This window comes from Saccopteryx bilineata, chromosome 5 (genome assembly GCF_036850765.1).
Source record: "Saccopteryx bilineata isolate mSacBil1 chromosome 5, mSacBil1_pri_phased_curated, whole genome shotgun sequence".
NCBI lineage: Eukaryota > Metazoa > Chordata > Mammalia > Chiroptera > Emballonuridae > Saccopteryx > Saccopteryx bilineata.
Genome location: NC_089494.1, coordinates 191,641,159 through 191,668,426, shown reverse-complemented (window position 1 = coordinate 191,668,426; position 27,268 = coordinate 191,641,159). Strand labels below are relative to the sequence as shown.

At 36.2% G+C, this 27,268-nt stretch overlaps 1 protein-coding gene across 3 annotated transcripts in view; it reads left to right on the top strand.

Moving 5' to 3' along the window:
• The window catches only part of CCSER1 (coiled-coil serine rich protein 1), a 1,472,832-nt gene that overhangs the window by 331,889 nt on the left and 1,113,675 nt on the right, over positions 1-27,268 (top strand). For all 3 annotated transcript variants that reach the window (XM_066232458.1, XM_066232459.1, XM_066232460.1), the window contains exon 5: positions 15,074-15,194. In XM_066232458.1, the coding sequence (XP_066088555.1) occupies positions 15,074-15,194 (121 nt within the window). The remainder of the gene's footprint in view (positions 1-15,073; positions 15,195-27,268) is intronic.

Genomic DNA, 27,268 nt, shown 5'->3' with positions numbered 1-27,268 from the left:
TATGACAGAACTAAAGCCTAATCAATTATGATTAGTATAACCTGTGAGGGGATCTTCATATAGCTGATGTAATTTCTTCAGTGAAGATTAATAATTTATTTGCTACTTGTTCTTTTATTCTGGTCAGCCAAAATGTTATTGCAAATGATTGCAGAGAAAAGGGAGAGAAGGAACAGGGAAGAGAGAGGAAAGGAAGGAAGGGGGGAGGACAGGGGATAGAAAAAGAAGGAAGGAGGAGCAGGAGAGGGAAGAATGGGGAAGGGGAAGAGTGGGCAAAGAAGAAGGAGGAAGAGAAAGCAGGAGAAGTGAGGGAGATTTGTTTATCCTATGATAACATTGACTATGTTATGTTTGAAGTAAAAGTAGGTAAAAGAAAAATTACAAAAATCTACTGGTCAAAAGAGTCTTGTTTATTTGGTAACTACTTAATTCACTTATGATATTCTGCTCACAAAAATTAGGGGTTCAGGGAATGTGCAGATACCCCAGTAGTTTCAGCCTTTTGTATAGTGCATTTTCACCACTGAAATAAAAGTTGATTTTGCATCTCATTTGCATAATCAAACAACTTTATTTGACTTGTCATTTGCTTTTCTGATGTTATTGTTTAATTAAAAATGCTTTTTTATCACTTTGTATTCATTTTGAAATGTCCTCTAAATTATGTGAGCAGTATATTTTCTCTAGTTCAAAAATTAGGGATCATAAGATTTAAAAGAAAATTTACTAGAAACTAAATAGTAAAACCAATACCTTTCTATTGGTGTTGAAATCAAATAGCAATAATTCCTTGAAATGGCAGAGATATTTTTTCTATTTTGTTTACTATTATATATTCAGATCCTAGAATATGACTATCACAAGTATATTTGATATTTTTTGAATAAATTGTTTTATTTATTCAATGATATCTTTATATATATAAGTATAATCTGATATATATATATATAAAGTGACTATTCAACAACTATTTTACTTTATGTTAGATTATAATTCCTATGCAGTATATAAAACTTACATTATTATCCTGGCTTGTTGGCTCAGCAGTACAGCATCAGCCCAGTGTGTGGAAGTCCCAGGTTTAATTCCTGGCCAAGGTATACAAGAGGAGCACCCACCTGCTTCTCCACCCTTCCCCCTCTCCATTCTCTCTCTCTCTTCTCCTTATGCAGCCAAGGCTCCATTGAAGTACAGTTGTCCCAGGCACTGAGGATGGCTCTGTGGCCTCTGCCTCAGCCACTAGAATGACTCTGGTTGCAACGGAGCAATGCTGCAGATGGGCAGAACATTGCCCCCTAGTGGGCATGCCCAGTGGATCCCAGTCGGGCACATGTGGGAGTCTGTCTCTCTGCCTCCCTGCTTCTCACTTCAGAAAAATACAAACAAAAACAAAGAAAAATTGCATTATTATCTTACTATGTATATTGTATATAGTAATGATTAGTATTAAAAAATAAAAACAAAATGAATACCTAACTAAGAAAGTACCCTAGGCAAAACTTTGGGCTGATAAGTGTGAGGTGATTATAAAGCTAACACATAAAAATTCAATATATTTTGTCTAATAAATGGGAACACATCTAGGAAAATTATATTTAACATAGTTTTATTTACATATAAGTAGAATATTTTTTCCATAAATTTTAAAGATTTCTTTATAAGATTATCATGTTAATTTATTAGTGGTTTTATTTTTGCTCCTTGACAAATTCAGGTAGAATATGTTTTTAACAGTGTACAATGCTGACATACTTATCTTGAAAAAATGCCAATAAAATGCATTTTGGTTTGGCTACCATTACCCTGAGGACATTATCTGTCCTATATGCTATATGTGGAATCTTTGCAAATTCTTTATATTCTACTGTATCAAGCACTTTTTTTCTTCTTAATTATTTTTTCTGTGTTCTAGAGTTTAGGTTATTAGATTACAGACATTTTGGGTTAAGCATTATCTAAATGATATAGGCATTATATAGCGTGTTTTCCCAGAATGGAAAACAACTATGATTTCATCCTATGGTTGGAAAATTCATGAAGTATTGTTTGGAGCAGTAGAGTGGACAGTTATTTGTCTGTACTTTCTATAGCCAGATTGCTCCAATGGTAGCTCCTGAGATCTTTCTAAGTTTGAAACGAGAAACATATCTGGGAAAGTAAGCACATTTACCAGACTATCCTTTTCCATGTAGACGTTCTTTGATATTTATATTATTTTTATTTCCATATTATTAAGCTATAGACAAAAGCTGAATGAGAATTTTAACTATTAATTTCTATAATTTTCATTCATAAATTTCACATACACATATGGGCAAGTCTTTGTGGCAATTTTTTTTTTATCATTTAGGCAATAATTTTAATGGAAACTTACCCTGGGGCATCAAAATTTATTTTTATCATTAATTTAACAAATGTTTTTTATGAATGTTTATCTATTTCTGTGCAACAATTTTTTTTTTCTAAAATTGAGTGGAGTAAAATAGCGAACATCATTCATCTTTCTTGATTTTGTGGGCCAGAATTTCAGATATGGTGCATCAAGGAGAGTTTTCTTCTGCAATGTTTAATGCCTCAGCCAAAATACAAAGCCCCTTCACTTACATTCAGTGATGGCTGGTGACTGCCAAATGAGGGCCTTGATGTGACTGTTAGCCAGACTAGCTATTTGTACTTGGCTTCTTCACAACATGGTGGCTGGGTCCCAGCAGCAAATATCCCAAGCAACAGCCAGACAGAAGGCATGGTGCCTTCTGCCATCTCTTGAAAATCAAAAAACAACATCACTTCCACATTCTTTTAGTCAAGGTAGTCACAAAGGTTATACAGATTCACAGGGAGGAAATTGAGACCACACCTCTCCAGTAGAATGTTAAAATCAAACAGGATGGGATATATATGGGTATGGCTACCTTTCAAAAACATAATCTGCCACCATGTGTGTTAACAGTCTTGAAGAGTTTAACTTGGAAAGTTTAATGAACAAAGCATGTACCTTCTCCTTGAATTATTTAGAAGCAGTAGGTTGCAAATAATGATGACATTCTAATATGTATATAATCTGTACCAGTGACAACAGACTTCATAAACTTATAGTGTCACTATCGTTACTATAATTTCCTTCTATGGAATCTTGGAAAACACCCAACCTAGGGTCTTACTATAAATGGTGTCGGTCCAGATGAAGAAATTCTGGTAACATTTTTAATACCTAGTTTATCAGAAAGCAACAATAGTTGTTTATGACTATTCTTTCTGAGAAATATATACGAAATGTATATCTGTATAAAATGTATATACATATATAATATATGTTACAATCACTCACATACATCTCTCTACAATGTGTTTTTAATACATTGACAACCTAAATCGCATTTGGAAGAAGACAACCAGAATGACATGGTAATAAACTTCCCCACATTAGAATTATGGAAGCATGAGCTGAATAGCCTGAATGGACTATTTTGGGTTAAGTGGATTTTGAAGTGGAAAAGGATAGTGAACAGTACAGACTCAGGTGGGAGTTGGGACTGAAACTCTAAGGTAATTTTGTTTAATTATTTATATTTTATTTAATTATTAATATTAGTAAAGTACCTGACCATAAGACGCACCTAGAGTTTTAAGGAAGAAAAAAAATATTCTGAACAAAATGGTGTATTAAAATATTTAATAAATTATACCACAATAGTATTTCAACAATGTAGACAGAACAGCAGTATTAACAACAATTAGCACTGTTATTAACACATGAGAAGAGACTTTAAGGTTCAAATACTCTTCTGATCCGGGAACCCCAGGAACTCATCATTGCTAGTGTCAGAATTTAAGAGCTCAGTTGCTCACAATCACTGGTATCACTTTCTTTTCTATTTCCATATATGATACAATCTTCAGTGCCATCTAAGGCATTGCTAATGCCACATTTTTTGAATGACTGTACCACAGTTTCATTCTTCACTGACTGCCATGATGTTTTCACCCATTCACAAACTTGAGTGATAGTGGGTCTCTTCATTCGTCCAGTTGGTGTCAGATCATGATTACCAGCAGCCAACCATTTGTTCCACTCTTCTCACATAAAGACTTTAAATGGTTTGTTGCTGGAAACAAGAGGTTGCAATTGGCTGGTAAAACCCCCAGGAATCACAGCTAGATGAGTCTTCACTTTAAAGTTGTGTGTGTGTGTGTGTGTGTGTGTGTGTGTGTTTGTGGTTTTGCTAATATGTGCTCTAAGCTGGTCGAGCACTAATAGGGCAGATTTTTTCAGAAGCCCTATAACACCCTTTACCCCTTCCCTATCTGCCAGCCAGCCAGCCAATGAAATACTATTAGGCTGGCAACAAGTGACGTCAGCACTTCACACAGAGCTCCAGCAGCTGCAGCACAGCCCTCCACTTCTTCAGTGTGCCTCTCACGTCTGCCCTCAGTGCCAGATGAATGCACCCACACAACATTGCTCGCCTTCCCTCCTGTGCTGCATGCAACTGTGTAAACCAGAACCAGGAGCTCACTCAACAGATGCCAGGGTTTTGCATGCCACTGCGTTGGGTATGATTTTATGATCCCACTGGTGCTGATTCTACACATATTTACCAGTGCAGCACCCGCAGCAGCTTTAAAAAAAAATGAACATTTGCTCTATGAGACACACAGGCATTGTCTCCTCCACTTCTGGGGGGAAAAGTGTGTCTTATGGAGTGAAAAATACAGTAATTATTTAACCTTTTTATAAAATGACCACTGTGTTAGTTTGGCAGCATTGATAGTGTAGCCTTAAAAAGGTACCAAAATTGGTGGCTTAAAGATGGAAATTTATTTTCTTACAGTTCTGGAATCTAGAAGTTTGAGTTCAAGGTGTCCACAGGCTTGTTTTTTTCTGATACCTTTTTCCTTGACTTATAGATGGCCCAGTTCTTTCTGTTTCTACACAGGGTCTTCCCTCTGTGCGCACCTGTGTCCTAGTTTCTTCTTTTTATAAGACCAGTCATATTGGATTAGGGCCCCTCTAATTTTAATTTAATTTCCTCTTTAAAGGCCATATTTCAAAGTACAGTCACATTCTGAGGTACTGGGGGTTAGGATCTCAACATATAAATGGGAGGGGCACATTTCAACCAATAACAGTCATCAGATAATATTTTTTTATTTATTGCAAAATAGCACTTTATCTATAAATTTCTTACTCTACAGTAAGGAGGAATTTATAAATTCTAGTCTCAGGTTCAACAGTCAAGAAAGCCGTTGACTACTTCTGCTTGCATTTAAAATGCCAAGGATACATTTTGGGCTGCTCCAAACATAACAGTGCTTGAGTTTTACTAATAAAATTGCTAACTCTACAAACTGAATTCATATTTTTTTTTTTGTATTTTTCTGAAGCTGGAAAAGGGGAGAGACAGTCAGACAGACTCCCGCATGCGCCTGAACCGGGATCCACCCAGCACGCCCACCAGGGGGCAATGCTCTGCCCCTCCAGGGCACCAGAGCCACTCTAGTGCCTGGGGCAGAGGCCAAGGAGCCATCCCCAGCGCTCGGGCCATCTTTGCTCCATTGGAGCCTCGCTGCGGGAGGGGAAGAGAGAGACAGAGAGGAAGGAGAGGGGGAGGGGTGGAGAAGCAGATGGGCGCTTCTCCTGTGTGCCCTGGCCGGGAATCGAACCCGGGACTTCTGCACGCCAGGCCGACGCTCTACCACTGAGCCAACCGGCCAGGGCCTGAATTCACATTTTTATAATGTTCTATTTTTCTCAATCACTGCAGTTTCAATTTTATTTCAGAAAATATTTGCACAATGTAAGATTTATAAAAAGAACTATTCAAAAGCTGAGACAAGGCCCTGGCTGGTTTGCTCAGTGGTAGAGTGTCAGTCTAGTGTGTGGAGGTCCCAGGTTGGATTCCCAGTCAAGGTACACAGGAGAAGTGCCCACCTGCTTTTCCACCTTTTCCCCTCTCGCTTCTCTCTTTCTCTCTTTGTTCCCCTCCTACACCCATGGCTCGATAGGAGTGAGTTGGCACTGGGAGCTAAAGATGGCTCTATGACCTCTGTCTCAGGCCTAAAAAGAGCTTGGTTGCTGAGCAACAGAGCAACGCCCCAGGTAGGAAGAGCATTGCCCCCTAATGGATTTGCCAGCTGGATCCAGGTCAGGGTGCATGCGGGAGTCTGACTCTCTGCCTCCCCTTCTCTCACTGAATAAACAAAAAGAAAGCTGAGATAAGAAGTAAATTGTTAAAACCAAGATGAAGTTGTTTTAAAAATGCAATTTTGAGGAACAAAATTTTATAATAGGTCTGATAACAGTTCAAGCATGCATCTCAAGTTTGGCATATTACATTAAATGTACCAGAACTTGTGTCTTTGAGACAAGATTGACTAAATTTGATGGGTTTTTTTTTTTTTTTTTGGTTTTGTTTTGTTTTTTTCTGAAATGAGAAGCACAGAGGCAGAGAGACAGACTCCTGCATGTGCTCCACTGGGATCCACCTGGCAAACCCATCAAGGGGTGATGCTCTGCCCATCTGTGGCATTGATCCATTGCAACTGGAACCATTCTAGTGCCTGAGGTGGAGGCCATGTAGCCATCATCAGCTCCCTGGCCAACTTTGCTCCAATGGAGCCTTGGCTGTGGGAGGGGAAGAGAGCGATAGAAAGGAGAGGGGGAAGGGTGGAGAAGCATATGAGCACTTCTCCTGTGTGGCCTGCCTGGGAATCGAACCCAGGACTTTCACATGCTGGGCTGACGCTCTACTGCTGAGCCAACCAGCCAGGGTCTCTGCAATCTTACTTTTATTCCCTCTTTTCACTACACTGCTCCTCTCAATAATAGGGAACCCTTACCATTTCCCACTTCATTTATTTCAGTAGTATTGTCAGTGGTCACTCGATTTTGTTCCTTTAATTAGATATTGCTTAGGCTTCTTTGTTAAATGATTATTAGCAAATCCACATTAACAAATCAGAATCAAATACTAATGTGTTACAGGTTGTTTAGAAGGTCCTTGAGGTATTAGCAATAGTTTGTATGTCCATTCCTCTCCTTCTTGCTTTATGTTTAGGCCCCGGCCACTCTGATTTTTTTTTTTTTTAATTTCTCAAGATACGTAACATTTTCTCAAAACCAGATTGCCTTTTAGCACTCTTTTCTATGCTTGGTTACCTTTTTCCCCCTAATCTCTTGGTTCATAAATTTATTTATTTTTTTGTATTTCTTTCATTAGACCCGTGATGGCAAACCTCTTTATAAAAACCACCCACTTTTGCAGTGCTGGTCAACCTGTTTCCTCCCACCCACTAGTGGGTGTTCCAGCTTTCATGGTGGGCTGTAGAGGAGCAACCAAACGGTGTGGCGATTGGCCCACCATGAAAGCTGGAATGCCCACTAGTGGGTAGGAGGGACCAGGTTGACCAGCACTGCAAAAGTGGGTGGTTTTTATAAAAAGGTTCACCATCAAGGCATTAGTTATTTATTGAATGCCTCCATCACGTCAGGCACTTTGCTCAGTTAAGTGAGAGAAAAAGATAGCAGCATATTTACTATTTCAATCCTACTGATTGACTTACCTGGCTGGCTTAGATGATAGCATTTTCTAGAAAAAAGTGCTATCATATTTCCTTGGTGCTCTAAGTTACATCATGGCAAATGCTTTTTCTTTTATCTTTATCAGTCCAACCTAGAACAGTGCCTGGACATGGTGTAACTCAATGAATGCAATTGATGGAATGAATGTGAACATACGTACTTTTGCTCAATGTGCATTTATTGATAGTGATACAATAATATCTATTTTATCTGCTTATTTTTCTATTCTAGACTAATATTATTTTATCAGAAAAGCCTCTTATAAGCACTGAATTAAAGATGTTAATTCAAAGGAAATATTTAGAAGTTCACCCAGACTAGTATCTAATAGAAACATGTCATTGTTGACCAGTGTATCTATCAACTAAATTAAGAGAACCAGAAGTCTAGCCTATGGGATTGTGAGAACTGGCTAGGCAAGGCCCAGATCTGTAGAGCACTTAATAAGGAAGAGTAGGCTGGAACTTTTGGCTTGGGAGTTTTTATCTTCATCCAAAGTCTTAAATGCTCTTGAGATTTTCAGGTGATTGAGTCAGGGCCACTTGGATTATCTATTATAATCTCCCTTACTTAAAGGCAACTGTAATGGGCTCTAATCATGTCCATAAAATATCTTCACAGCACTTTTGGATTAGTATTTGATTTAATAACTGGTGTCTGATATGTCAAAAAAAATCAAATGTAGTTATAGCCTGACCTGTGGTGGTGCAGTACACAAAGCAATGACCTGGAATGATGAGGTCGCCAATTCAAAACCCTGGACTTGCCGGGTCAAGGCACATATGAGAGTTGATGCTTCCTGCTCCTACCCCCTTCTCTCTCTCCCTTCTCTAAAATGGATAAAAATAAAATCTTTAAAAAAATGTGGTTATAAATAATAATATGTGGTAACATTTTAATACTTCTTATCATTTCTACAGCATTATCTTAAGCACTTCACATGCATTAATTCATTTAGTTCTCAATACAACTGAAGGAAATATTTTTATTATTTATATTTTACTTATGAGAAAAAACTGCAAAGAGAAGTAAATTTGACAAGATGGTCTACTCCTTTAGTAGTTATGTATTTTATAAAAGCTTGTATTTTTGTCCTTTATATTTCCTGATGTATCTAAAGCATTCATGATGGTGATGGGTAAGAAAAATCAACAGTAATTTATTACAAATAAATTTGAAAATAATTATTTTGTATATTATATATCTTTTTTTTTTTTTTACCATGGAACAGTGTATCTATTAGCAAGCTCTATCCTGACACCACTCATTCTCCAGTGGAACAATATTACAATAATTGTTGTAAGTCATTTTGAAACAGCTTGTAACTTGAAGAATGTTCACGATGAGTCTAGGTTGTGTTATGTTTTGATGCAAATTGTTTAATGATTACATAGTATTGTATTATTAGGGTAAAAATTCAGATGTCAGAATTATTAATTAATATGCCTAAATATAACTGAAAAAGATAAATTGTTAAATTTATTATTTCAGAACCCTTGGTATATTATAGTTAAATGTGAATCAACATGGGGTATGGTCAATAGTATACAGACAAGAGGCAAGTTGATTGAATTCTGGTTTTGTTACTCCTAAACTGGTGACTTTGAATAGTATATAAGGAGATTATAATAATATTTACCCAACATAAATTTTCTGAGGTATGACGACAATAACTGTAACTATAAGTAAATAGTTAGTACATAGTACTCTACTTACTACATAATGTTACTTAAACATTTGTTAAATAAATTGTACCATTTTGCTGAGTTAAGTTTTACCAGTGGGTTATGTGGTGAATATTTGGATTCTGAATATTTGGAAGGGAAAATAGAAAAGTGAACATAATCAAGGCAAAAATCAAATTGTTTTCTTTTAAGCTTACAATTTTTTTATTGTAGTAAACTATCTAGGTAAATAGGATAAGTTCAAATGTAGTTATACATGATATTTATAAGTTAACTGTGCTCTAGGCACCTTCAGATATATAAAATGTTTTAATTTTACATGAAAGAGAAAAATGCATCTCCTGATAAATCTTTGACATTTTTGTGAACATTAATTAAATATATATTTTTAGTGCTTTAGAATTGATTTTATAAATTAAAAGAACAAATGAATATAGTAGTTCAGTACTTAATGAAATGTTTTTGATATATCATACTAGAGATAGTTACTTAAAATTTGTATGTTTACAGCTTTTATATCTCAGTTTATTATGAGTCTGAATAAACATTTTGTCAGTTATACTAATATAGGAGAGTCATTTCAGTAGAAGCACATTATTTATGGTGTAATGAAAGGTTAAATGACTAAGTCAGACTATTCATTTTAAAATGAGAAATAAAATCTTATGACATGAATGGATTTAGAGGGCATTATGCTAAGTGAAATAAGACAGGCAGAGAAAGACAAATGACATGTTGTTTCACTTATATGTGGAATCTAAAAATATACAAAACAAACAAATGAAGCAAAAACAGACTTATAGACCAATGGGATGTTTACCAGAAGGGATGGAGGATAGGTGAAGAGAGAAAGGGGAATATAAACAAGATTATTATACCTTTGAAATAAGTAAGACCACCCTAAAGAGATCACATAATCCTGTTAACTATCCTGTGAGTCAGTCCCCACCTTGCTTTCCCCCATCTTCCTGTCATCTTCCTTATGCTCCTGCCCTAATTTCAAATGCATTAAAGAAATCGAAAAACTGTCTTTCTTCAGGAATATTTGAGATCTTGCTTCTCAGCAGTTGTCATCAGTTTGTTTCAAATAAATTCTTATAAAAATTTTAAAACAAAATATTGTGATAAGTTTACATTGTGACTGGTGATTACTAGCATTATTAAGGTGATCATATTGTAAAATGTCAAGTCACTATATTTTATACATGAGATTAATGTAGCCAATAAAAGATTGTATACCAATTATATTTTAAAAATAACTAGTTAAATAAAACTAAAATTATTTCTACTCTGCCCCAATGATTGCACGTTTCTGATTTTGTTGGGGTGGGGGGTGGTCCCAGAAGTTTGATCACTTTTGGTATTCATATGATTATACCTACCTAGACCATCTTGTTTGCCTTTTATTATTCCATTCATTTTTTTGATGTTATAACCTCTATTACTTATTTGCCTACCTTGCATTTATTACACTAATTCTTTTATCTTATGATAAATGAAATATAAAGATATTGAAACTTGAGTGTAACTGAATTTCAGCTAAATATAAAAGCTTAATCATTTACATGGAGTTACCAACCATCCATCTTCAGACAGGTTCATTAATTGTCACTTTTTTCATACAACAGTTAATGGTGGTTTTTTTCTTATGCACCTATTTTTTATTGTTTTTAATACCTTATAGCTATAAGTGCATTGTCAGTTGTTCCAGCCTGTAAATCATAATAATTAAGTAGTGATATTGAAGTTACCTTGAGTCAACAAATGTTTTCTATTTTTGAATTTTTTTTGATTGCCTACAACATTTTTTCTGATCTCTTCTTTTTCCTTTTTAAAATGACTTAGGTCTATTTTCCCTTATAGAGAACTAACTAAATGCTTTTACCTAATCTAGTATGAAGGTTATTGCCCTAATATTTGAGAAATATCTCCAGAACAGCGATTTTTAACTGATGTGCTGTAAGAATTTTTTTTAATTTAATTCTTTTTTTAATTTTTTTATTTTTCCGAAGCTGGAAATGGGGAGGCAGTCAGACAGACTCCCGCATGCGCCTGACCGGGATCCGCCCACTGGGATCCACCCGGCATGCCCACCAGGGGGCGATGCTCTGCCCTTCTGGGGTGTCGCTCTGTCGCATCCAGAGCCATTCTAGCGCCTGAGGCAGAGGCCACAGAGCCATCCTCAGCTCCCGGGCCATCTTTGCTCCAATGGAGCCTCGGCTGCGGGAAGGGAAGACAGAGACAGAGAGGAAGGAGAGGGGGAGGGGTGGAGAAGCAGATGGGCGCTTCTTCTGTGTGCCCTGGCTGAGAATCGAACCTGGGACTCCTGCACGCCAGGCCGACGCTCTACCAAGGAGCCAACAGGCCAGGGCTGCAAGAATTTTTTTTTTTCTGTATTTTTCTGAAGCTGGAAACGGGGAGAGACAGTCAGACAGACTCCCACATGCGCCCGACTGGGATCCACCCGGCACGCCCACCAGGGGGCGATGCTCTGCCCCTCTGGGGCATCACTCTGTTGCGACCAGAGCCACTCTAGCGCCTGGGGCAGAGGCCGAGGAGCCATCCCCAGCGCCTGGGCCATCTCTGCTCCAATGGAGCCTTGGCTGTGGGAGGGGAAGAGAGAGACAGAGAGGGAGGAGAGGGGGAGGGGTAGAGAAGCAGATGGGCGCCTCTCCTGTGTGCCCTGGCCGGGAATTGAACCCGGGACTTCTGCACGCCAGGCCGACGCTCTACCACTGAGCCGACCGGCCAGGGCACAAGAATTTTTAAAACATGAAATACCTGACTATTTAGTCAGAGGCTCTGACCTCTTTCCCCTTAGATAGACAAATAAAAAAATTACAATAATCAACACAAGAATGGCCATCCAATATTAATAAATCAAAATTATACCTATTTTTAATCAGATTGTCAAACATATATATGTATTTTGGTGTGCCACACAATTTTAGTAATTATTTTATATGTGCCATGAGATGAAACAAGTAAAAATAGTGCTCTAGAAGAAGAATACAAAGCTTCATTAAGCACATGTTAGGCAAGAGGAGTCACTTCTTTCTTGCACAGAGTAGAACCCTGTCATTCAGCATATTTCTTGAAATGTATCAGTAGTTTACTAAATATTTATTGAATAAGCAAATATTATCCCTGAGAAGTAAATCAATAGAATTCTTAGTCTATTCTCCCATCTGTGATGGAATTGTCATAAACTCAAAGCATATGCCAAGAATATTTAGAGAAGATTTAATTAATCTTAATTTAATTAAGATTTAATTAATTATTAAACAAAAATAAAAAGGTTCTGGCCTGGTTGTTCAATGGATAGAGCTTTGTCTCCATGTGCTGAGGTGACAGGTTTGATCCCCAGTTAGGATACATAGAGAAACAACCAATGAGTACACAACTATATGGAACAATTAAATGGAACAACAAGTTGATGCTTCTCTCTCCTCCTCCCTCCCCCCTTTCTTCTTCTTCTTCTCTCTCTCTCAAATCAATGGGAAAAAGGAAGGTAAAAATCTGTTTGATGGCATTGGAGAGACAATAGGAATTGAGGGCCCCTCCTCCTTGAAACATGCTGAACATTAATTTTTGTCTGTTGAACATCACAAGTTTGTTTTAAATTCAGCTCTGCTTAATATGGCCATCTATTTTATACTTCAGACTTTAGCTCTGAGCATATTAATAATTCAGCAAATATTTTTATAGAAAAATTGAAGAAACTGTGACCATTTTTACATGTCTTCCTCTTTCAGATTTTGGTTTCACACTTCTTGGGTGACTTGTTGCCCCCATTGTGTTTTGGTCTTTTTCTTCATTAATGTGTGTTACTGTATTTAATATTTGCCTCTTTCTACATTAGGGAGAGAGTTAATTTATTTTCTAGCTCTTAGTTCTTGAAATGAATGCTTAGATCAGTGATTACTGACCTTTCATTTAAAATCAATTCAAATATCACTTCGAGCACTAGCAGTTATTTCTTTCTACACTTTCATTACCAATGGCAAATTCCTTTCTTAGATTATCCATTTTTGTAAAATATAGCATGGTTTATCATTGGGAGACAAAAGAACAATGCAGCTACACAATGTGAGGTCTGTGCTTAAATTGAATAACAGATGCATATTGACCAATCATTGACCGACTTTGAAAGAAGCAGTATGTGTGCCACAGATCATGATGCACATCTCTTATTTGTGTAGTGATTACTGTACTGAAAAGTGATTACTCTTACTGGAAACAAAGTTTTGGTGGTATCTGGTGTTATTTAACTAAATCATGTAACTAAATTTGTGCATATCAAAATCATGTAAAATGAAGATTTTAATATATATTTAATTTATTACTTATCAAGAAAATATAAATTAAAGCTAAAACATGACATCACTATACATTAATAGATATAGCAATGGTAGGCAGAATTCTAAGATGACACATGACGTTTGCCCTTGTGTAATTACTTTTGCTGGGAAGATGATAGGACTTCACTACTGTAATTATGTTATATCACATGGCAAAAGGGATTTTGAAGATATAATTAAGATTATTAATCAGTTGACTTTGAGGTAATCAAAAAAGAGATAATCTAACCAAATTACATAAATCCTTTAAAAACAGGAATATTTTCCCCAGCTGTTAGCAAAATAAAAACTTAGATTTAAAGCATGAGAGGTCTTCAATGTAAGGGATGTTCTCCATTACTAAGATAAGTAGACAGCTGACCACAGGCCTACAGGTAGCTTCCAGGAGCTCAGAGGGCTGTTTATTCACTCAAAAATAACGTACAAGACAGTTTATAGAAATTTTGAAATAGCCTTAGACCAGAAAAAATCCAAGTGTCCATTACAAATAAAAGGCGTATGTATGTATGTGTGTATGTATGTATCAATATGTATCTGTGTATATATAAATATACATAAAGACTGTTAATAGTAGCATATTGAGAGCATAGAAATAAATTTTGCATAACAGTAAAAGTCAGTCTACTATCTCATATATATAATTCATTGGGAAGCTACACAGTTATAAGAATGAACAAACTGAAATAAACCACGCATAAAAGACTGCACCCATAGGCCTGACCTGTGGTGATGCAGTGGATAAAACATTGACCTGGAAATGCTGAGGTGGCTGGTTCAAAACCCTGGGCTTGTCTGATCAAGGCAAATATGTGAGTTGATGCTTCCTGATCCTCCCCATTCTCTTTCTCTCTCTCTTCTCTCTAAAATGAATAAAAATTAAAAAATCCTTTCTAAAAAAAAAAAAAAGGAGTACACCCACAAAAGAGTATGATATTACTTATATAAAGGTTAAAAATAGATTAATCTATAATTACATGCATAATTATAATGGCTAAATTTGGAGGCTACATTAGTGATTGGGAAAAGTACCACAAAATTTTTAGGGTGCTGTTAATGTCCTATTTATTGGTTTTAATGCTGATTAAATAAATGTATTCATGGTTAATCAGCATTAACTGTATTATTAAACATGTATGATTTGTGTTCTTTTTATTCTTCAATGAGAATCTTTGTTTTCTTTCTCTTTTTTTTTAATGAAGAACTATAAAAGTGTTGGCAACACCTTTTTCACTGTGTGGCTTACAAAAATATAATTGCCTAAGGTCATACAACTAGTAAGTGAAAAGACTTAGAGTGCAAAATGATAATTAAAATTATTTAATGATAACTAATATTTTGGTTGAGTTATCTTTATAATTTTGACTGAAAATAACAAAAGAGAAAACACAAAAGTGAGAATAGTTGACAAATAATTTTGACCTTTACAATTCTTTTAATAAAAACAGTTTGCCAGGAGGATTCATACCATTCTGTAGTCTCATGTGCTGCTGTAGTTCTGACTCCTATGGAACCAACGATAGAAATGAAGAAAAGAGAAGAACAGAAATTTCCTGAACCTTCCAAACAGTAAGTTGTTCATTCGATTTTTTTTTTTTTTTTTTTTGGTAAGAGCTTTGTAAAACGAATAGATAACTGATAAGAATTAGATTGTTCAGAAGTTATCATTTATAATCAATGTGTTAATATCATTATATTGAGAGCACAGAAATACATTAAAAATTGTCATATGAGTAACTTCCGGGTCTTCCAACTTCATGTGTTTGAACTATGTCCTTTCCAACTTTCATGTTGTTACTGTCTGTCTTGGGAACATGGGTAAGTAGTCTGGTGTACTTTGCTTCCTTAATTGTGAATATGGATATTCTGTTTTTGGATTGCTTATTTTATACCTGTAGGATTTAATGGTGTAAAATGTGATCAGATTTTAATATAAACTTCCTAGCCTAGAGTTGATTTGCATTTTATAAGGAATGGAAGTTATTATTTTTCACTATTTTAAAAAGTTATCCTAAAATTAAAACTTCACACTATTTAATGTTTTTATATACTCGCTATTTAAGCAGATCAAGCTTAACTTTTATCTAAATTTAATCTTACATTGAGTAAATGATAGATTATTTTTTGTATAATGGCCAGAGAGAACTAAATTCATGGATAGAAATGTGAGGATTACTTCTGGGTATGCATTAAATAGAAAAGGAAAACCAACTGATGATTTTCCAGTACAATTAGTGTCACACCTGCTTAATGGCTGAAGACTAGGTGATGTATATGATGTTGCCAAGGATTACTGGCTGTCCACTTCATCAGCAAGGCAGGACTTACCTTGAAGCACATGCTGTTTTCCCCATTACTAACACTGTACCATACTTGTTTGTTCCTTGATGTCTTTCTACTGAATAAGCTCCTGAAGACAGAATTCTCTGGAATGAAAGCACCTGCTACTCTTTGTGAAATCAATTAGGAAATTCCTTAATGATACATTTAATAATATTGAGTTCAAATGGAGCAACGTACATATTTAATTGCATAAACATAGTATTAATGCCCTTATTATAGAGAAAATAAATATTAACCAATTCAGAAAGCAATTATTTGTAATTCAGTTTTAATACTATCTTAGAGTAAAACAATTTAACTGATCTTAATATAGTCTAATTGTTAGGTTCTAAAACCCATTATTTTTGTCTAATAGGAAAATTACATCTCATATATGCCAATAGAATTTGAAAACTCAGATGTGTTTTCTTGAAATATTTATATGAGTTTATTTGTTACCTAAATATTTGTAAATTGGATCCTAATTTTTTAAATTATCTTGCAGTGACTGTTCAAAACTGGTGAATAGTGTTGTTATTTGCTTAGATAAAATATCTTTTTTCTAGTGTTAAGCTACTTCATCAATACTCAACTTTCTTTAGTCTGAGAAATAGATTAGAGCAGACAGCATTTTTAACTGGCTGCCCCTTTTCTTCCTGTTACTCTACATCTGCTCTTATATTCCTCTGTCTTCTCCCATTCCACTTTCTTGTTTAAATATTCACTCAGTAATATCATTCATTCATTCATTCATTCATTCATGTAAGTTTGCTCCAGTTTATTTTTCTGAGTCAGAGAAATGTGGTTGAAATCTTAACTTTGCTACATATGAGATGTAAACTGGAAACATTTTATTTAAACTCTTTGTGCTTCCCTTTCCTCATCTCATAATTGGAGTGCTATCACTGTCCTTATAGAGTCATCGTAAGCATTATGATGTGATGTTATATTGGTAAAGGACCTGGAATATAAAAATCAGTGAAAGTATTAGTCATGGTGTCCTTACCATTGCTTCAACTATTGACATTACTGATGATTTACAGATATATAGAGTCTTCCCAAGAAGGCTCTTTGAATGCAAGTCTGATACTTAAAGTTATTGACCAGACTAGGCTAACTAGGTGTCCTACCAGAATCTTATACTAAATATCTCTAAAACTGAATTAATAACTCCTCTAGCCCCATTAAAATTTTGTTTCTTTCTGACTTCTGTATTTATATAAAGCTAAATTTTTTTTCTTTTCTTAAAATCTTAATATATTTTCTGCTTACATCTCACATTCAATTAGTACTTGATTATGTGATTAATGTCTATATTATTTTTATAATTTAAGCTGATTAGGAAAGTGTATCCATCTAATATTTAAAATTTTTAACATGTATTCAATTATTATCTTAATGAAGCCATTCAGATAGTGGTCATCTATCAAATGGAGATTACATATGCTCTCAATATCTCACATTGCTATTTTGAGATTTAAATGATAGGTGTGAATATATGACAAGAACACAATATAAATGTAAAGACAGTGATTAATTCAAACTCTTTTTGCTAATAAGAGAAACCCCAATACAAATTGGTTTCAGAAAAATCAGCATCATGGTTATTACTGGCTCATGTCATTAAAAACTATAGAGATTGGATGGGTCTGATACTCAAATGATGTCATACAAGCTCATTCTCTTCATCTGCATCTCTACTCACTTTACTTTCATGCTTGTAGTTTCCATATTCAGGAAGGTTCCTCTCATGGTGACATTACTGCCTTCAGCAGTTATTGGTACAGCTTTTTATCTTTTCAACAAATCCAGTATAAAGAAATGGTTTCCTTATTTTTTCTTCTTCTTAAATTTGAAGCAGGCAGGAAGAGAGACAGACTCTCGCATTCACCCAGCAAGCTCCCTATGGAGTGATGCTCTGCCTACCTGAGGCCATTGCTCTGTTGGGCCGCAACCAAGCTATTTTAGCACCTGAGGCAGGCCATTGAGCCATCGTCAATGCCCAGGGCCAACTTGCTCAAACTGAGCCATGGCTGCAGGAGGAGATGAGAATGATAAAGAGAGAAGGGAGGATGGGAGGGGTGGAGAAGCAGATGGTTGCTTCTCCTGTGTGCCTTAATCAAGAATCAAACCTGAGACATCCAGAAACCAGGCCAACACCTTCCCACTGAACGAACTGGCCAGGGCTCAGAGATGGTTTCTCTTTCCCCTTAATCAAAATAAAAAATCCCTTGACTGGCTTAACTTCTTTGACGTGACTATACTGAAACATTTACTGTGCCCAGGAGTATTTGATGATATGATTGGCTAGAACCAAATTACTTGACAAACTCTGGAGCACAGTGTGCAGATGAGAGGCAAAAGGTGATTCCACAGTTGAAATAGGGATGAGGTTGATAAAATAAGACAAAGATCAGTGCTAGGAAGTCAAAACAATTGATGTTCAATATAGGCCATAACTTAATCACTGTTATTTTTAAGTCAGAATTCTTTATTTTATTTAGGCTATAGACATTAAAATATTACATTAAGATGCATTTTATATTGTTTTCACTTATTTTTTTAAATGATTTTTTTACCTACTTACTTTTATTTTATTTTACTTGACCCAGGTGTAATATTGAGAAGTATAACTCGGTGGTTAGACATTCACACCTTAGGCTAGATTTTTGAAACTTTCTTAACCATAGTTTGTTATCTTTTAAGAGAAGTTGCATTACTTACAGTGCAAGGACTGAACCACAATAGGCAGGAAAAAATGTAAAAGTTATAAGAAAAAGTTAAAGTTAGGTAAGCTTTATTGATATATCAGTATAAACTTATAAAAATAAACCCAGAATATTGGTCTTAATTATACCATTGTTTTGACATATAATTTCAGAATGTAAGAAATATTTTATGACTGAAATATTTGTATTATTTTAAAAACTTTTTGTTTTAAAATATTCTTGTTAATTTATCATTTTTAGACATATTCTGTAAGAAAAAAGTGGGGAATTTTGCATTTCTTTCAAAATTTATCTTTATTTTTTATTTAGAAATTAAATTTAATGGGGCGGCATTAATAGGAGTACATAGGTTTCTTTTTTTTCTTTTTTTTATTTTTCTGAACCTGGAAATGAGGAGAGACAGACAGACTCCCGCATGCACCCGACCGGGATCCACCTGGCATGCCCACCCGGGGGCGACACTCTGCCCACCAGGGGTGATGCTCTGCCCCTCCGGGGCATCGCTCTGTTGCGACCAGAGCCACTCTAGCGCCTGGGGCATAGGCCAAGGAGCCATCCCCAGTGCCCAAGCCATCTTTGCTCCAATGGAGCCTCGCTGCGGGAGGGGAAGAGAGAGACAGAGAGGAAGGAAGGGTGGAGAAGCAGATGGGCGCTTCTCCTGTGTGCCCTGGCCGGGAATCAAACCCAGGACTTCTGCACACCAGGCCGACGCTCTACCACTGAGCCAACCGGCCAGGGCCCAGGAGTACATAGGTTTCAATATGACCTCATGGTCACTAATTTGAGCCCAAAGGTTGCTGGCTTGAAACTCAAGGTCACTGGCTTAGGTGCAAGGTCTCTGGCTTGAGCAAGGGGTCACTGGCTCTGCTGAAGCCCTCCCTTCCATCAAGCAATCAATAAAGAACTGAAGTGCTACAATTACTAGTGGATACTTCTCATCTCTCTCCCTTTATAGCTGGCTGTCTGTCTCTGTCTCTCTCATGCTCTTCTGCATGCATGTACACACATGCAATAATAAAGAAAATATCAAGTTCATAGGTTTAAAGTGAACATCTCTATAGCAGTTGAACTGTTGATTGAGTTGTATGCCTATTACCCAAAGACAAATCATTTTCCATCACTGTATATTTGTCCCTCTTTATTCCACTCCTCCAGAATTATTCATTTCTTTTAGGAATGAAATATACATTTTGTAACACAATAAATGTTCGGAGAAAATACCTAAATTTCTTGGGAAAGAGAGCTGCATTCTAAGCACTATAGTGGGAAAGACTCAGACCTTTTCTCTTGCTGATATCTCTAAAGTTCAACCTTCATTCAGAAAACAAAAGTATAAATTTTACTCTGCTCTTTTAGTCTAGGAATAGCATGGAGAGTGTAGATTTGCTAGAAAAATAGATAAAACATCTTTTAGATGAAAAACAAATATACAGTTTTCAATTATTTGATTATAAGCATAGAATATTGGCATCAAAAAGGTTTGAGTATAAAGCTTTATAGATTTATAAAATCCTAATGTCCAAAAAATGTCCATATATTCAGCCACACTTAACATATTACTCAAACATATACATTTCTCAAATCACAATTATCATATATACTATGAATACCTTATGAAATGTACCTAAAATTCAAACTTTAAAGAGAATGAAAGTAATCATTTTCGCCCTGGCCAGTTGACTCAGTGGTAGAACATTGGCCCAACATGTGGATGTCTTGGGTTTGATTTCCAGTCGGGGAACAGAGGAGAAACGCCCATCTACTTCTCCACACCTCCCCCTTTCACTTTTATCTCTCACTCTCTACCCCTACAGCAGCCATGACTCCAGTGGAGCGAGTTGGCCCTGGGCCCTGAGGACGGCTCCATGGCCTCCACCTTAGGTGCTAAGAGTTCAGTTGCTGAACAATGGAGCAACGCCCCAGATGGGCAGAGCACCACCCCCTAGTGAGCATGCTGGGGGAGTTGGATCCCAGTTGGGGCACATGCGGGAGTCAGTCTCTGTTTCCCCTTTTCCCGCTGAATTTAAAAACAAAAAAAAAAGGAAAAATAAAACATTTCCATGATTTATTTTGGATATCATTTTGTGCTTTTATTAGAAATATGTTTGTTGAAATGCATGTACTCATACCATGACTCAACATCTGAAATAAAGGGATTTTATAGCCACTGTAAATTTAGAAATATAGAGGTGAAAGTAAGAGAGAGAAATTATTCTATTACTTTTGTCAATTTCTACGTTTTTATTTTATTTTATATAGAGAGAGCAAAACTTCCTGAGAGATTTGATTTATTGTTTCAATTTGTGGAAATGATGCATTAGCTAAGCATGCTGTCATTCACTCCAGGTTTAAGGCTTCCTTGTAGTGCTTCATTTTGTTGACATAAAGAAGGTTTATTGAACTGCTTTTGAAAGGGCACAGATGCTGTTGTTTTGTACAGATGTCATAATTTGGAAAAGGGCTAAAACTAACCTATTTATTCTTAGATATTTCTTAAGAACACAGGTTTGAAGTGCTGTCAGCTCTTTTTATTTAGTTTTATCTGAATGAATAATGTATATTAAATTTGGAAAGTTTAACTGCTTTCTAATGTCATCTATAAAGTTGTTATACAAACTCTGTAGCTGCACAGAAGACACATCAAAGCATTCTCTTCTCAGTTAATTTCTAACTCCTTTACACTTTGCAGGAGAGCATGTTTATTTATGTTTTCAGGTACACATTTAGTCACTCATTTAATCTATCAAATTTAGGTAATTCTTGAGTATTTGCTTTGTTCTTGGCCCTTTGCCCAGGGCTGGGGATTTAGGAGATAAAATCTCCTAAACTTGAGCATAGTCAGGGAGACACTCCTTAATTGCTTAACTTCATCAAGAAATCCAAGACTGTAGTTGTGACAGTGGCTATAATGTGGAAGTAGTATCATGTTATAAGAGCTTTAATATAGCTAAGGAGGTCAGGGAAAACTTCCCCAAGGAAGTAACTCTTGAGATAAGATCTGAAGGATATTAGTTAATTAAGTGGAAAAGCAAGGGAAGAATTTGCCAGTACAGAGAATAGCTTGGTCAAATATTGTGTGAAGACTGGAATCAGGAGACATTGAAACAAGGCTGGTAGGAGTAAAAAGAAGCCTACAATGTAATTTTAACCAGGCCTTATGTGACATGATCTTTTAAAAACTTATTCTGTGTTCTTATAAAGGAGAAACTGGATGTGGGGCAAGCAGTAGTGTGATGTGATGGAGCCAGCTTGAGAGAACAATTTGCTACCATTTCTTCCTAGCTCCAGGTTCAGTGATCTTACATGGAAAACCTGAAATCAGCCTTGGAGGGTATATTTACATCATAGTAACTGGCAAATTACAAATCAGGGCTTTTCCCCCTCACAGAGAGTTGGTGATTAACTATTTTCCAGCACACTACTAAATGGAAGATTGGTTGAATGTCTACACTGAGACCATTCAGGGGTCCCCAAACTTTTTACACAGGGGTCCAGTTCACTGTCCCTCAGACCGTTGGAGGGCCGCCACATACAGTGCTCCTCTCACTGACCACCAATGAAAGAGGTGCTCCTTCCGGAAGTGCTGCAGGGGGCCGGATAAATGGCCTCAGGCGGCTACATGCGGCCTGCGGGCCATAGTTTGGGGATGCCTGATAGATGATTGCTGACAGTAGCTTGGATTAGGTTGCTAGTATTGGAGATGGTAAAATATAAAAAAAGAACCGAGTCAATATATAATTTGGAACCTAAGGAAATGAAATATGGTTATTAATGGAAAACTTTCTTTTTTTATTATTCAGTGAGATGAGGGGAGGCAAAGACAGACCCCCACATGCACCCCCACTGGGATCCACCTGTCAAACCCACTAGGGGGTGATGCTCTGTCCATCTGAGGCATTATACTTTTGCTCAGCAACTGAGCTCTTCTTAGTGCCTGAAGCAGAGGCCATGGAGCTCTTCTCAGCACCTGGGGTCAACTGGCTCCAATCAAGCCATGGCTACAGAGAAGAAGAGAGAGAGAGAGAAGTTAGAGGGGGAGGAGTATAGAAGCAGATGGGCGCTTCTCCTGTGTGCCCTGACCAGGAATTGAACCTGGGACATCCACACTCCAGGCCAAGGCTCTAACACTGAGCCAACCAGCAAGGGCCTTTTTTATTTTTAAATTTTCAATATATTACCAAGTACTTGTATTAAGGTTAAAGAAGAGGTATGTATATTACTAATTATAATTATGAAAAAATAATGTAATATTGTGACAATCCTAACATGTTATATTAAATTTGTAATAGTTTAGTCAAGGGAGACTTTGATATCCTTTTAATTTACATTGATTATAATCAACAGAACTATGTAAGTGAGAAACATATAAATGTTCTTTGCACAAAATTGATTTCTTTGGAGGAGAGGCAGCAGGGTTGTAAGGCACATGCATCTTTTAGTTCAACAGACAATTGTAAGTCATTCGCCAGGACTCCCCATGGTCTACACCCTTGTCCACACTTAGCTTTTTATGGCTTTATATTTTCACCAGTCTTATGGGTGTGAACTGGCATGTTATTGTGGTTTTGACTTATATTAACTTATTTCTAGTTGTGTAAGAATCTTCGCAAATGTTCACTGGATATTTGTGTTTCCTATTCCATAAACTGCCTATCTGTACCTGTTGTCCGTTTCGTCATTGGAGATTTTTCTTTTCTCATATTTATTTGGAGAAATTCTTTGAAAATTTTGATTTCTAAAGTTGACTTCACTGAAAAACTTTCTTCCAGTTTGTGTGTTATCTTTTAAGAAGTTGTAATTTTTAATAACAGCATTTTATTTGAAAAAGAGGAATGAGTATAATAAATATCAGGATACTGCTATGGATATGAAACAGCCCTTTTCCCATGCAGGTTTTAAAAGAAATAGCACCTTTTCTGTGATTTTGGTCAATTCAAGGGTAAAACCAGCTTTCAGAGAAATTAAATGAATAGACCGTGCAGAGAGCTATAGGCTGCGTGTGAGTCCCCTCCGCCACTTTTAGAGGAGGAGTTGGAGGTAGGAAGAGTAATTTTCTAATCTCAAGCCTAATGAAGCATCTTCAAGAGAATCATTTAGGGAGTTTGAAGTGTGTTCTCTGCAGTCAGAAACACAAAGGACAGATGCTAATTTCTAACTGAAACACTGAAGGATACCACAGACTGAAACCTAACACCTGTTTGTAAAATCCGAGGGTCAGGATTGGCTGGCCACCTGAAAGCAGCACCATCTTGAGCTGCCAGACCCGTCAGGGAGGCTGCAGTGTTTTTCTCATAAACTATCTGGAGGACAAGGAGTCCCAGGAAATAGAGGTGAAGGGGGTCCATCTACTTATGATAAGGGAATGTAGGACAGTGGGCCAAAAGGAGACCCCTGAAGAAATCACTTGTGTGGCCGTTTGTTAGGCCTCCGAGCCGAGTACACTCCTCTGCCCAGCTGAGTGCTCTCCCCTCCACTCTTTTCCCTCCTGGCTGGAGTCCATTTACTACGAGGCTGAGGAAACAGACAGTTCAGCACCCTCACTTGCTCTGGAGGCCTTCATAAGGACCGGATGTTTTGTTTTACTTTTGCTTACTAATGTGACATTTTCTTTAAAAGCAACCCCAGATTTTTTAAACTTCAGGCCTCATAAATCCTTAACTTGCCCCTTAGTACCAGCAGCCTTAGATCTAGGCAGCCAGGATTCTTGCCTTGGGCTCTGTACTTGAGAGGACTGAGTTGTATCCTTTCTCTAGCTGTGCCTCTTTCTACAAGGCAAGAGTTCCAAACAGCTAAGGATTGCCAGTAGCCAGAGCTTGCGCCTCCTGCACCCTTCATGCTGGGAATTTCCTGCTCCAATGGTCCTGAGTCCTCCTCTGTGGTTTCCTACTCATAACCCAAAAGGCTGCAGGGAACAGCTGACCACAGTATTGGTGGACAGAGCTTACAGAGGTAGCTGGGGCATTCACCCTGTGAGGCCTGACTGTAGAAAGAAGCCCAGGCTCCAAAGGAAAGAGGGGAAGGCTAAGTGTTTGGTCAATTAACCTATAACAATTGTTATCACTTACGGGAGGATCCTTCCATGTTTTATAGTATCTATTTACTTTATTGGGAAATGTGGTCTCATCATTCACTGGTTTGTTAAATTAAAAAAACAAACAGACACCCAAGAAACTCAATTGCTTTTAGACTTCATGTGTTACTCAAGAACCAGAGAATGTTAACACTAAATAAATAAATATCTCCAGAGAAACTACTCCACTTGATTGAGTGGTGTTATTTTATCTCTCTGCTGTTTATTGCTCCTCATTGAGTCATAATATCTTGTCCCTTGTGCAGACAACCTGTCAAGTCAAGAAATCCTATTGTAATATTTGCATCCAGTTTGACAGTCCTTCTCTGTACATCAAGTACACTATGCTATTTTTCAGATGAGTTGGGACAGCCTTGATAAGATGACTAAAGTGTTTCAGTTCACCAGTGCAGTACAGTCCCGCTGTATGCTTTAAAGTGTGATATAAATACAATTTGTCATACCATTGAAAGAGATTGCAGGTGCATCACCCTTGCAAAAGTAGCTCTTATGCACAGATAAGAAGCATGATGCCAACTTTCAGCTGCCCCTGCTAACATCATCTCATGGAATATTTCTGTTTTCTAATGATTGAAATATTTTAGTTTATTCTATAACAAATGTAGATAATAGCCTAAATTATTTAATAACGCTATAAAAATGCTGTATTACCCACTATTAAATTTTTGCTTTTCTCTTTCCATGGGAGATAAATAGGTAGGTGTTTATTCCTTTGTGTTTTTAGTTTGTTTGTTTTTAGCTTGCTTTGGAAATATTGAAATGCAAATAAAATGTTTACTGTAATTATATCTGATAATTTAATTATGTTTAATAACTGTTAGCCTCATGACACTAGCTAGCTAGACTTTCAGTAAGCACAAAATATTACACATTTGTTAAAAAGAAGAATTTACAAATAAATACAAATATACTCAAACTTGTTTTATTCCTTAAAGAGGCACCAGGGTCTGAGATTTATTTCTATATAAATGCCTGAAAATAAAAGAATACCACTTACATAGTCATTTAAATAGCTAAGCATTCATAAAATGAAATTTTGTAATTTGAAATAATAGAATAATATGACAAATACATTTGGTAAAATGCTTCATAAAATTTAGGAAAATATATTATACTTTCACTCTTATATGCAGTGCTTATCTGTTTATATCTAAAGAAAGATGATTCTGAGATAAATTCTTTTTAAAAAAATTTTAATTGAATTTATTTGGATAACACTGGTTAATAAAATTATACATGTTTCTGGTATACAATTTTATAGTACATCATAATTATAATCCATTGTGTATTCACCACCCAAAGTCAAGTCTCCCTACCTTTGAAATTTAGCATACCTCTATTTAGTAGCCTGAAGACATATTATGATATTAATTTTGTTGTAATCAAGTAACCTCACGGAAAAGACTATAGACCTGCTATGTAATTTTGATTTAAATATTCAATATTTAAATGTAAAACAGATATAATGACTTGGTTCACTAAAAAGAGAAACAAAGGGAACTGATTTCATCTCTCTTGCATGAGTAAATTGGAATGAAGATGGGAAGAAGGTCTATAAAAAAAATTCTGTGAAATCTGATTTTAGATTTTTCTCAGTTTACCTACTTATAACATTATTATCTACTGATTCTTAAGGAAGTGTTATCTTTTTCATCTGCTTGATTCAACTTATTTTTATGACAAATATTACCTTTAATAACCTTCTGTAATACTTACCTTATAATAACTAGTAGGTACTTAAAAAATGGATACTTGATTATTTTTGAAGTGAAGTACATTATCTTTGATTGAGAAAGTAGAACTAATTATCATAGTTCTTCAACACTATCAAATTGTAAATAAAGTTAGGTTTATTTAATACCTAGCCATTATCAATATTTCAATATCAACACAGTAAATATTTGAGTAACTAATATTTGAAGATGTCATATGGAATTCAAACAATAATTTTATCATACATATTAAAAAGAGAGATCTCTGAAAGGTTTCAGGAGTCTGGAAACCTGAGTCCCACATCTGGGAAAGGGCAAGGAATTTTTTTATTTCTAAACCATAGATGTCTGTAAAATAAACATTGTCAGTGCAAACTTCACATGGTACTTCTAAGTAGTAAAAGTCTAGGAAAGTGTGATATAAATTCTGAAGGAGCCTACTTCTCTTTGTTGCTTTTTATTAGAATGTATAATAAACATTCATGAGTATTCTCAAACCTAAGTTAAAGGATCCTTATGAGTGATGGAAAAATCAAGGTATTTGTAGACTGACTCACTCTCACACTCTGCTATAGTTTTTAAACCCCTCTATTATGGTATTTACTACGCAAACATATAATTGCCTGTATTGCTCTCACAAGGCATTTTTTGAGGACAGATATTTTCGTGTGTGTGTGTGTGTGTGTGTCAGAGAGACAGACATACAGGAAGGGAGAGAGATGAGAAGCGTCAATTCTTCATTACAGCACCTTAGTTGTTCGTTGATTGCTTTCTCGTATGTTCTTTACT